This window comes from Orycteropus afer, unplaced genomic scaffold (genome assembly GCF_000298275.1).
Source record: "Orycteropus afer afer isolate SDZICR_OR568_19922 unplaced genomic scaffold, OryAfe1.0 scaffold00015, whole genome shotgun sequence".
NCBI lineage: Eukaryota > Metazoa > Chordata > Mammalia > Tubulidentata > Orycteropodidae > Orycteropus > Orycteropus afer.
In genome coordinates, this window is record NW_006921602.1 from 5,101,193 (window position 1) to 5,114,088 (window position 12,896).

A 12,896-nucleotide genomic window follows, 5' to 3' on the forward strand; every position below is an offset into this window, starting at 1 on the left:
AGTGAAAAATAAATCGATTTTGCCTTTTTCCTTACTCTCTAAATCTGCTTTTCGCCAACACTACTGTCACACCTTTACCATTAATGAAAAACTGATTGAGAAAACCTACCATTTTAGTAAAAAAAATTATAAAAAGCTCAGCCTCCAGTTACCCAGATTTAATCAGAAAAAAGAAATGTGATCCATGCAAGAATATTTCACCATGCTTTTCAATTAGTGCATTTTCTAATTTGTGTTGTCTTCAAACCACATTGTTTAAATGCCTAGAAGGGCATATCTAGTATATATCATTGCTGTCAAACAGAAAAAGATATCGTCCAGTTAACGGCACATTACTTTATACTTTCTAGTGCTTTTTTTATCATCCCAGAGATAGCGAATGCCAGATAAATGCAAGGACTATACTGGGTGCTGGGAGTACATGCTGAATGACTACCACATAACCTTGTATTTCATAGTGATTTTTATTTTAACTCTTGACGTATCTAAATGTCAGTAAGTGATAATATATACATAATAAATTCAAAGTAACTTCCTAAAATGGTCTTATGATTGGTCAGTCACTGACATCTTTATTTTGAAAGTTTGAATTGTTAAATATGTCTAAAGTGCATTCTTAACAGCTAATCAATAGCAGCATTTGTTTTGTTCATAAAACCTTAAAGAAATACTCAGACCAAAGCTGGAAAAGTCACAATAAAAATAAAGCATGATCTAGATATGTTCTTACTTAGTTATCCAAGACAAACACTTGCATGAATTAGTTCATATGCATACAAGAAATATACAGGGAAAAAAAAAGAATTATAAAAAAGTTCATACAGCAATGAGAAAAGGGGTCTTTTTCTGCTATTAATATTAAATATGTCAAGGTGTATAATATAAAACGGTTGTTGAGTACTCGATGTCTTTGGAACCATAGGGGAAGCTTTGATCTAGGCCAGTGTATGCTATATCCCAGGACTGATGTTCAACAAAGCTGGAGTTTGACAAGATGATTCAGAAGAGTGCTTCTGGCATGGCTTTGAAGAAATAACCACACAAGTGAAAATGTTCTCCTGTTTCTGGGACTGTGTCTGCTTATGGTTTCTTGCGCCTAAAACATAAAAACCAGCATTTAGTGATGAATGTTGCAATTAGTGACACATTCATAAAACTGAATCTTTAGGAGAGCTTTGAGAATTCCTATTTTATGATAGAGAATTTCAGATCCTCCTGAGAGAGCAAACAACTTGTAATATATATTTATCTAGCATCAAATTTAGAAAACAGGACTTACCTTTATCTATACTGTTTTTAACGTTTTTCCAAATTGCCTCAGGAATATATGTGTTAAAAGTGGACACATAAGGAATGGGCTTATGTAAAATATTTTAAAAGAAGGGGTTTTACTAAAATATGAAAAAATAAGCCAGATTCCTAAGTGTGTTTAATACAAGGGGTAAGAAGTGCGACTCTTTTTCTCTACTATAGAGTCTGCCATTTGGTTTTCTTTACTTTATTAAACATTTATTGTTATAACAAGACCAAGTGGCAAGTTGGGAAAGAATGAGTTACACATTTCACACTAACGCCTTTTTACTCTTCCCTCTTTACAGGCGATCTCAGTTCACTTTCTCTAAGCTTTATGAGTTGGCTGAATATGATCAATCTTCCATCACCTCCTCTTCTTGTTGCTCTAAATTGGTCCTAATCAGCCTGCTGAGGCTCTTGGCACTGCTGTTGCCTACTACAGTCTTCCTAGGTATTCCAAGGGGTTAACAAAAATCTCTTTATTTCCTCTTAAAATCAAGCAGTTGAGAGGGAGAAGGGAGTGGTGGAAACACTAGAGGAGGGAAAACAAACACAGAAGAGCCAACTGCTCACTTGGGCTGTGCATGATGCTGATATCCAGGTCCCAGTTGAGATCCTGCTCTCATCTCCACAGCCACGGAACACTGAGAGGAGAAATGCAAAGAGGAAGAGATCAGCTCCTCTCAGCTCTATTTAAAGAACAGACTCGACCAACATGAAATCTAACACTGCTTTCAGCAAAGAGGGCTATGTTAAAATACCAGTCAGATACTTGCAGTTTATTTCTGACAATGACCACATCCCAGTAACGTCCCTCGTTTCAGAAACGAGGAAGAGGAGTTAAAAAAGTTACTCGCCAGACCAGCAACTTTCCTGGTTCCCACAGCCCCCACCTTCCCATGCTCTTTGCACATGAGGCTCTCATTAGGAATGACAGTCACCAAGGGAATTCCCAGCAAGCTGCTTCTAAGAAAGATTCCCAGCAATCTGATGTGAATTCTTGTTATTCTAGGGTGATACTTTCTGACTTAATTCTATGACTCTGCCCCTCTGCAAAAAACAAAAAACAACAACAAAAAAAAAACCCACGGCCTTTGACTAGAAGAGCTCCATATGGCCAGACTGAAACAAATGTAAGGTGGCTTTGCCAGTTTGCTAACTAACATGCCTATAACCTACACTGGCATCAAGAGCTTATACTTCAGCTTCTTCAAATAGCATCATAAGCTAAAGCTATGGAATTTAAAGCATGACACCCCCACTTTTTATTAAGAAAATATTTAATTTTTTACCCCTACCCTTGTTTCTACATCGGTCCATTCACCCTCTGTACCATCTGGTTGGGCAGGTGCTGCTGTGGAGGATCTCCGTTTTCGACTACTGAAAAAGGGGAAACAATTATTTTTGCATCTAATAACAGGAAAAATATTAGAAAGAGGGAAATATTCTCTACACTCCTTCAGAGAATGAATGATAAATTTTATAGGCTATTCTGTGCCTCAGAGAAGCTAAGAAAACAACAGCCCTCTAAAGAGATACTACTCACCCAGTTGGAGATTCTTGTTTTAAAGTCTCAATATCAGTAAACTGAACAGACTGTCCACCACCCCTTGTTTTATAAACATCTCCCTAAAGTCAAGAGAAAAGGTCACTGTTAGACTTTGATACATCCAAATAATAAATACACATAGATCATCTTTCAAACTGATCTCAAGATTCTACTGTTTCATGGAAACTCCCACTCACAAAACCAGATGGGACCTGGGACTGAGGCACTATTAAATATTAAAATATTTCAGAAATTTGACTCTATATCTCTTACTACACAAAAGATGTCAATACAATAGAATCGGTAGCATTCATACTTGCAGGAAAAAATAAATTCTTTTTTCCTCAGCCTATAATTTAAAACTAAATTACACCATGCATCAAGAAGTATGCCAGAAATTTCTAAAAGTTCTAAGGCATTGTACTTTCTTCTCTGGGCTTAGCACCCCCATATTATCCTCTAAATTGAATTCAAAATTAAAAGTACCCTCCCATTCTTGTGTTTTATTTCTCTGATTATTCACTGACTTGATGAAAAAAAAGTTCTGCACACAGACAAGTCTCCTTCGGGGATAGGGTTTAGGGTGGCTCAGTACTGAGTCATTTTGATAGGTCAGATACTAATGTGGGCTTTTTATTTTGAACTGATAAGAAAGTTAGGAGTTCTCTGTTTCAATTTACTTTTCCAGAAGGTATTAAAATTAAAAATACAGTAAGAACGAATGCATTACAGATCCATCTGGAGTTCCTCTAACAAACCTGAGAATCTAAACCTCATACAAAGGAAAACAGATTTACGTTTGGAGGCAAAAAAAAAAAAAAAAAAGAAGGTGGGGACCAGGTTTGCTGGTCCAATGGAGCCTGGTGTAACCACTGAGACTATGGCCCCTAGTTGCCCTTCAGGTCTGGAATTGAACCCACAACTGTGGTTTCCAGCCAAACAAAGTACAGGCATGTGAGTTAAACATTTACCTCACGTAGACACACGCCCTGGAGAGAACAATCATGGGAGAAGGAAGGACTGCTTATGCACAGGGAGACAGCTCAGGGTGCAGAAGAGTATGAAGGGATGGACACTGGGAGGAGGTAACTATGGGGAGGAAGTGGGAGGGGAGCTGCTGCATTGTAAATTTTGGTCAATGACATGAGACAAAGTATATGTGAACTGCTGTATGAAAAGTGAATTTACTCTGTAAATCTTCACCCAAATCCTAATAAAAAAAAAAAAGGAAAACAGATTTAATCCCAGTTTAGCAGATTCACAACTTAAGTCATTATTTTAGTTTACCACCAACAACCAATATATTACACTGAATACCCATTTATGGTCCAGTTGACACTGCTTATGTGTCATCAAAGGAATCGTAGGGCAAAATTTTTTTCTTGGTTGACTTTTTTTATATATTTTTTCCTCCTGTGTAAATTTGTTTTTACCTTAATTAGTTTAGTTTCAATCTCCCCATTGGAGGCTAGTTCCTGGTGGGTCAGCATGTACTTCTCACACTTAGCTAGTGCCTTTTCATTTGCAACAGATACTGTGATGGCATGAGGGACATGTGGCTGCATGACTGTTTCAGTTTGCACGTTAGAGGCAGGCTTATGATCTACCCATCTGTCCCCTGCAGAGCGTGATCGTCTGTGTCGGTGACGAATTGGTGGTGCATTCTGATCAGATTGAAAGAGGAATCAAGAAACAATCACAACCCAGAATTAATTTAATTAATTAATTTAAGTGAATTATTAGAAGTGCAGCAGGTTTGGCTGTATTAATTGAGGACAATGTCAAAACAAATACACAAACCTTTTCAAAAGCTAAATATGCTATTCAAGTAATTTAAATGTTCTCTTTGTACTTAAGCACAAAATCAACATCTTTTAATACCAGCTCATATTATATAAACACACACACACACACACACACATACATACTACCCAGGAGCTTCCCTTTCAACAAACAAAGAATGGAAGGAATAATGTTGCTAGTCTTTTCTACTTAGTATTCAGGATAAATAATTCATTTTGCTTTCTAAATCAAAAAAAACAATATTTGTGCTCATAATTATGAGGTAATCTACTAGGTCCACAACTCTTTTAAAAGCCTCAATAAGATCAAAAAGCCCTAAACTCATCCTAGGCCTCTAAGCTAAAGAGACAATGACTCTCCTTATACAAAAAGACAAAAATAATAAAAGTTGATGAAACTAAATACTACAAAATACTAAAGAGCATAGGTAGACTAAGAATCCTATACATAGGACAAACAAAATATTTCTGAATACTCAGTTAAGATCTGAACATTTCAAATAGAACTTCATGAAAATTCAAGATACAATAATGCTAAAATATACCAACTAATTTTTTTCCTTAAATATTTCATAAAGGTTCCAAGATTCCAATAAAGAATATAGTCTATCACTCTTTATTTTGTAATAAAAACCTAGCTCCTTCCAGTCAAATGTAGCACAATCAGCCTAAGAAAAATACAGAGTTAATAATTCGAAGCAATTAAGAACACTGTGAACATCTTCTGTTTAGAAAACCGAAAATAAATTAAAAAGTCTGTCACAGGCCCAATCCTTCAAAGCTGATCAAGTATTAAGATTCAATTTCACAATCTGTACCTGGAGAACTAAAGCATTTCCCCTATGTAATCACAAGGTACAATGAAGCACGGTTGACAGTTCATATCATTATTCTGTAAAACATGGTCAATCTAATTTGCCACTAAAGCTGTTTGATCCTCAAAGCAAGAAACTTCCATTCAAAATGGTTTCATTAAAGCTGAACAAGAAAGAAAGATTAACTCTTATGACATTAGAATCACCTGGGGATGTTGTTAAAAGGTAGATTTCTGGTTTAGTTCATTGGAGGTCAGTGTCAGATTACCCAATTAACGAGGTAAGCACTGGCTTACTTGTGCTTTCTTACTAACCTAGTGAATAATTTCACATTTTTTGATATTGAAAAAAAAAAAAAAGTTTGGTACAGATTAGTAAGGAAGTACAAGTAAAGCTGTGCTTACTTTGCTTTTGGGTAACCAGCCCCTGTCTGGGGTAGAAATGCAAAGTCTTAGCCGAAGGTGGAACCAGAATGAAGTGGTAGAAACCCTGGATCTAACACTTAGAAAAGGTGACTATTTTCATGAATATAATAAGCAAAATCTTTTGAGACAAGCTTACAAAGCACCACCTAGGGACCTTTCAGGAAGATGACAGTCCTTATATCTACTAGTATTTATGAAATAAATAATTCAAATTTCTTCCTCACTGAAGCATATAAATTCAGTCTACCCAATATAATTTTTGACCAAAAAAATCCATAAGCTGATATACTAGCCTTATATTAACTTTTCTGCTGCACTTCTAAAGAGATTTTGATTTCAAGTGAAAAGTAAAAGATCTCCAATAAATCCTCTTAGGTTTCTCGTAGCCAAATTAGATGTTACATTACATCAGTGTTGACCAGACACAAGCAGGACTGGAATAGTTTCCAATCTGTAAACTTTTGTGAAAAAAAGGAGTTTACTAGAATTGGTCAGAAAGACCATTCACCATAATTTATTCCCTAAAAAAATGTATGAGACAAAATCCACATAGAAAATCACATACTAAGAGACTTCAGAATAATCTGTTCCCTTGTTAAATACTTTACGATTCATCATCATCTAATAATCAGGAATGTGGGCCACATATACAGTCTTCAATTATATAAGAAAATCTACAACAAATATTTACTGTAGGATTAATTTGTTTAGAAAAAATTTCTAAATGAGCATGTTAAGATTTTACTGAATAGAAATGTACAGTATTAACTTGGTCCATGTATTCAGAGTCAAAGGAAAACTTTAATCTTTGAGAATGAAAATATAAGTGAATTTGTTTAAACACCCTTGAATGAGGCAGAGCCCTTAAAAAGCAATTAAAATTGAGATTAAAAGCAAGTTTTGCAATTCAGACATTCAATAGTTACAAAATTGGCTTAGATGCAAAACACTCAATGGCATGAAAATTTAAAAAAAAGGGGGGAGGGATAATTTTATACCAAAGAGATTTAAGAAATAAGCAATGCATTTACCTTCATTGGATCATGGAGTAAAAAAGGAAATTTTTAGGACAACTGGGAAAATGTAAATATGGACTATACTTTAGAAGGAGCTGTGGTGGTGCAGCAGTGAAAGCACTCAACGCCAACCAAACAGTCAGCAGTTTGAACCTACCAGCCACTCAACTGAAGAGATGTGACAGTCTGCTTCCATAAAGATTTACAGTCTCAGAATCTATGGGGCAGTTCTGCTCTACCCTATAGGATCGCTATGAGTCTTAATCAACTTGATGGCAGTGGGTTTTGGTTTCTTTGAGTATATTAGAAGGTGCCTTACTAATGTTAACTTTTTTAATGTGATAAGGATAGTGGTTATGAAGGAAATATTCTTAAGACATGAGTGGTAAAGAATTTAGGGATAAAGTGCCACAAAGTCTATGATTTACGTTCAAAAGGGCCAAGGAAATAATGTCTATATATTGATTATAGACTGGTATATCTGGTAAGGGGAAATATTACTGTACTATTCTTTCACCTTTGGGTTTGAAATTTGTCAAGATAAAAGACTAGAGAAAATAGTTTAAAAAACAAAAGTTCAGAAACCTAACAATACTTAATTTGGAGAAAACTAGACCCATTGTTGCCAAGTTGATTCTGTCTCATAGTGTCTACATAGGAGAGTAGAACTGCCCCATAGGGTTTCCAAGGCTGTCACCTTTATGTAAGCAGACTGCCTCATCATTCTTCCAAGGAGCAACTGGTTAGTTTGACCCACCAACCTTTCACTTAGCAGCTTAGCGCTTTAGCCACTGCCCCAGGGCTCCTAATTTGGAGAAAGGGAACCAAAAGAAAAAACATGCAACTCTGATTTTGTGGACTACTCAATAGCTTATGTAACTGAAAACCAGATTACTTTAGGATGTGCCAGACTGAGCTAAATTCATTAAATGCAAGAGATTATTTCTGTTGCCAAACATGTTTATGCTTTTTCAGATGAAGAGCCAGGCCTCAATTTCAGGGTGACTTAAGTCTTAGAAATTAACTAACATAAAGATTCAACCTTTTTTATATTGGAGCCCACCATCTTTCCATTGAACTTTCTGAACCAAGTTATAAAAAAACACAGATAAAATCTATTGCTTCTATGCTTTAAAATAATGCTGGCACTAACCCTGCAGCAAGGATCCTCTTGTATTTCTATTTCATCTCTGAATGTAGGAACCACCTCCCTGCCTTCAGTCCAGTACATCCCTCGCCTTCTGTCTGACATGATACAAGTTTTACTTTGTCCTGGCTCCTGCTGCCTACGCCTTGCAATAGATGTGACATTGAGAGGTGTGTTGTACGGAGGAATTTTCTGCTCCCATTCCGAAATACAGGAAGCTACAGAAATGCTGCTGCAAGAGTTAGAGCGCCTATGTAGCTGTGGCTGGCTCATGAGTTGCTGCTGGTCGTTGGAAATCTGAGCAATATAGTTACTAGAAAGCTAAAAAAAGTGAAAAGAAATTAATGAACAAGGCTGAAAAACTGTGAAACAATTTATTACTTTTCTATAATTTTAGAACATGAAGATTTACTATTAGAATTTATACTTAATAAATTTATGTGCTAAATTAGTACTAAATGTTATTTATTGTACTAAATTTCAAAATATTTTAAAATAAAAGATTAAGAAAGAAAATAATGAGTATAAAATAAAAACTTTATCCTTACAGAAAGTCACTTAATCAAAACAAATTTTCTCAAAAAAGGGGGACCAGGTTTGTTGATCCGATAGAGCTTGGCGGAACCACTGTGACTATGGCCCCTAGGTGCCCTTCAGGTCTGGAATTAAACCCACTCCTGTGCCTTCCAGTCAAACAAAAGACAGGCATATGAGGTGAAGATTCACCTGAGGTAGATAACACTCCTTGGAGAGAACAATCATGGCAAAAAGAAGGGCTGTTTATGCACATGGAGACGGCTCAGGCGGCAGGAGTGCATGAAGGGATGGGCACAGGGAAGAGGTAACTATCGGGAGGAAGTATGAGGGGAGATGTTGCATTGTGGTAAATTGTGGTCAATGTCATGAGACACAGTATATGTGAACTGCTGTATGGAAAGTGAATTTGCTCTGTAAATTTTCACCGAAATCACAATTAAAAAAAAATTTTTTTTTTCTCTAGTACTGTGATACTAAAAAGGGACAAATAACTTACAGGTACTGGTGATGGAGAAACAGATATTTGAGGAACTTTTTCTCGATCCCGCTCCCGAGAGGGTCTCTCTGGCTTTTCTGTTTTGGGTTCAGTGACAATAGCCTTCAGTTGTTTCAGTTTCTCATCTTTGACCCAGAGTTTATTCTGCATCTCCAGCTGTTTGGCTGCGACTCGACGCTCCTACAGATTATCAATGGCCATTTATGCACTAATTCAGCTATACCAAATGTGTGCTCTGATTGCCCAATCACTTTATCCCCTCAAACTGACAGTTCTCCAATTCCCCTTAGAGTCATTGTACTTCATAATGCTAATTAACCTGTTATGAATTTTGAGGACAGTGAAATGAACTAAACAGTGGCTACTACTGCCAGTACTGTCAATGCCCTACCCCAAGTACAATAATTCAAAAAAATGCAAACTACAATTTCAAAGAAATCATCCAACTCTGAGATAAGCATAGAGGAATGACACTCACACATTCTTTTTCCCACTTCATTGTTGTTTCTGTCACCATGCCTTGCAACCTGGCCTCTAATCTGCGTTTATCAGAAAACTGTCGCTGAAGTTTCTGGTTCTGGGTTTCAAGTTCCTGTTGTAGATTGCGCTTATCTTCTTCATAAATAGTAGTTGTTTTCTCTAAAATTTCAATCTGAGAAGGTAGACCATTATGTTCAACATTTGATACATGCACATCTTCGGAAGTTATAAAATTTTTCTTAATTTGCTTATACAGGTATAGTTAAGGGAAGAAAAAGCATAGAAGTACTTTTTCTCTTCTAATACTTCATCTGAATTTCTACCTTCACTCCCAGAAATAACCTGTTAAACAAATTCCTCACTGGAAGACAAAGTTATACTTGATTTTCCTCTAACTTAAGGTCTAAACTTTGAATTTTCTATATTATTTTCAGAATAGTGAAAACTGTATTGTGATTAGCTTCTCTCTAGTATGAGATGTGTACCCCATCCCATCCCCTAAAATGACGTCTGTAAAACAAAGAATGAGCATATATTATGCTGTACAGCACCAGTCCCCAACAAAACAGTATTTCCTTCTATTCCATAGGAAGGAGTTAATCCTGAACGTGTGCTCTATTACAATCTGATATGTAAGCACAAATATGGATCCAATTAACCTTTACTGAATATCTGTCATACCCAAGACACTATGCTAGCACTATGTTACTCATTTAATCATTTACTTCATGTGTATTGAAGAAATATTTCTAATATATCAAAAAGCAAGCTATAATTTATGGTAAACTCTAGAAAGTCCTATAGAAAGCTTATTTGTTTGGGTCACAGAACAATCTTTTCAATTGCTAAAGTCTTACTCATAAAATTAAAATGTATTATTCCTCTTTTCCCTTATGCTTTTCACTCACATTTCCTCTTCTTAGGGATGGGATGAAGATTAGTAAATAGCCAAGTGATAACTTATAGCAAACAGCAGTTATAGCTAAATTAGAGACTAGTGTTAAATAGCCAGCACATATATCCATTATAATAATTCCAAAACAAACCTTATATTCTAAAGTTTTGTTCTTCTTTTCCAGTCGTTCTAATTCTAATTTCTGTCCCGAGATCACCTTTTCTTTTTCATTTAGTTTTCCCTGAATGTAGTTTTCTTTATTTAAAATAGCATTGTCAAATTCTTGTAACAAAGCTTTAAAAGAAATAGCTGAAACAAAATCACAGGCAAAATTTTACTCCAAATCCAAAACTACTAACAAAATAAAATTTTGTTAGCAGACATTTTGTAAATTATCATGGTGACCCCATGTGTGTCAGAGTAGAACTGTGCTCCAATGACTGTAATTTAAAAGAAGTTCATTGCTAGACCTTTCTTTCAAGGAACTTCTGGGTGAATGTAAACCTCCAATGTTTTCAGTTTGTACCACATAGGGAAGGGAGTTCAAATTTTGGGAAAAAAGGTATGGAATGAATCCTGAGGGGTTGGACTTCAGTTAGAAATGGCTATGTGAACTCACGGTTAGATAAAGAAATCTGCTGCTGATGGATTTGAACCACCAACCTTTCCATTAGCAGCCAAGTGCAAACTGTTTGCACCACCCAGGGGCGTTATGGTGGCACCATGAGTTGGAACTGACTCAATGGCAATAGGTTTGGTTATAGATTTGGTGTATAAAATACAGCTTTTCAGCAACTATTTGAAATCTATCATCAGAAAACAAATTTGAATGGAAATCAGGAGTTTGATTCTCACAAAGCTCAGTTTTGCTTATTTTTGGGTAGATGGGGGTGGGAAGCTAATTCCTTCATTTTGCACTATGGCCTCCCTTTCCCATCCCATATGACCCACTTACTTACAATGTTGCAAATAATCTACTTCAGAACCACAAATATAAAAGTAAAAATAACCCTAGATATAGGATCAGACCAGAGAGCAACTCAAAGTAAGATCAGTTAAGTGGTATACCACTTACTAGTTATATGACTTTGGGCAAGTTATTTAATTTTTCTGAGTGAATTTCCTCATTTCAAAATGGGGATTTAAATATCACCCACCTCATAACTTTCTTATGAAGATTAGAATGCATTAGTGAAAATAATAAAAATTCACTGAGCACTTACCATATACCAGTTCTAACTGTTCTATATGATTTTCATATATTACATCTCATTTAAAAGGAGCTCTGGTGGCATAGTGCCTAAGGCATTTGACTACTAACCAGAATGTTGGCAGTTCAAGCCCACCAGCCACTCTGCAGAAGGAACACTGGGCAATCTACTTCCATGAAGATTTACCACCTCAGAAACCCAAGGTGGGGGTGTCTCTGTGAGTTTGAATTGACTTGATGCAATGAGTTTTTTTTTTATATCTCATTTAGCCTCACAATAACCCCTGAAGGAGGACCAATTACTATTATTACTATTTTGCAGATAAGAAAAACAAATCTATCACTGTCAGTAAAAAAAAAGGAGGAAAACACACACACATACACACACCTTTTTTTCTTTTAAGTTGTAGGAGTATAAAAGCTGGGAAAAAAATATTCCTTGTCTATCTAATTAAGCAATGCCTGAGCACTATAAAGTATAGCCTCTTAACTATGCATCCTACCACACAACCAAGATTCATAGCAAATTTCTTCCATTTCTGAAGCTCAAATGACTGCAAACAATTTTTGCTCTTACATTGTTTGTTAAACTCATCAATCATTATTTGTCGTAGATGATGTCGTTTCTCTAAGGCTTCAATCAACCTGGGAAGTGTCTGCTCATCATTAATATCCAAAATTTCACAGGACGGTAAAGGTGGAAAACTCTGTAAAACCACATCCGTAACCAATGGCTCTGTATTAAATTATAAAAAAGAAAAAAAAAATTATAAAAGTTTTGCAGTGGAGAAAGAGCTTATTTAAGCAGGTTTAACACTTTGCTTAAAGCTCCAATCTGGTTAACTACATACTTTCTAGAGTTGTCTTAATCATACCACCCACCATAAAATGAGAGGCATAGTAAAGTATGTAACCAAAAACAAAATCTTATTTATACTTTGGTTCAAATTTTTTGCACTTGGCTTTTGAGAGGATGTGGGAAAGATTTATACCAGGTAGATACACTTCTTAGAATGATCAACCATGAGAAAACAGAAGGGCAGTATTTGCACAGGGAGATAGCTCAGAGGTCAAAAATGCATTGGAAAGAAGAACACAGGGAAGAGGTAACTATAGGAAAGAAGTAGAAAGAAAGCTGTTACATTGTGGGGATTATAATCAATATTATGAAACAAAATGTATATAAACTGCTGTATGGAAAAGAAATTTGCTCTGTAAACATTTACCCAAA

The 12,896-nt window shown here is 35.8% G+C and overlaps 1 protein-coding gene across 1 annotated transcript in view; it reads right to left on the minus strand.

Moving 5' to 3' along the window:
* Nucleotides 1-1,862: 1,862 nt before the first annotated feature.
* KIF23 (kinesin family member 23) overlaps nt 1,863-12,896 on the minus strand; it is a 24,959-nt gene continuing 13,925 nt past the window's right edge. Inside the window, exons 15-23 of the mRNA XM_042783260.1 lie at nt 12,243-12,401; nt 10,607-10,764; nt 9,559-9,732; nt 9,081-9,260; nt 8,054-8,368; nt 4,276-4,506; nt 2,840-2,922; nt 2,592-2,673; nt 1,863-1,937 (exon numbers count right to left, since the gene is read on the minus strand). Coding sequence (XP_042639194.1) covers nt 1,863-1,937; nt 2,592-2,673; nt 2,840-2,922; nt 4,276-4,506; nt 8,054-8,368; nt 9,081-9,260; nt 9,559-9,732; nt 10,607-10,764; nt 12,243-12,401 — 1,457 coding nt within the window. The remainder of the gene's footprint in view (nt 1,938-2,591; nt 2,674-2,839; nt 2,923-4,275; nt 4,507-8,053; nt 8,369-9,080; nt 9,261-9,558; nt 9,733-10,606; nt 10,765-12,242; nt 12,402-12,896) is intronic.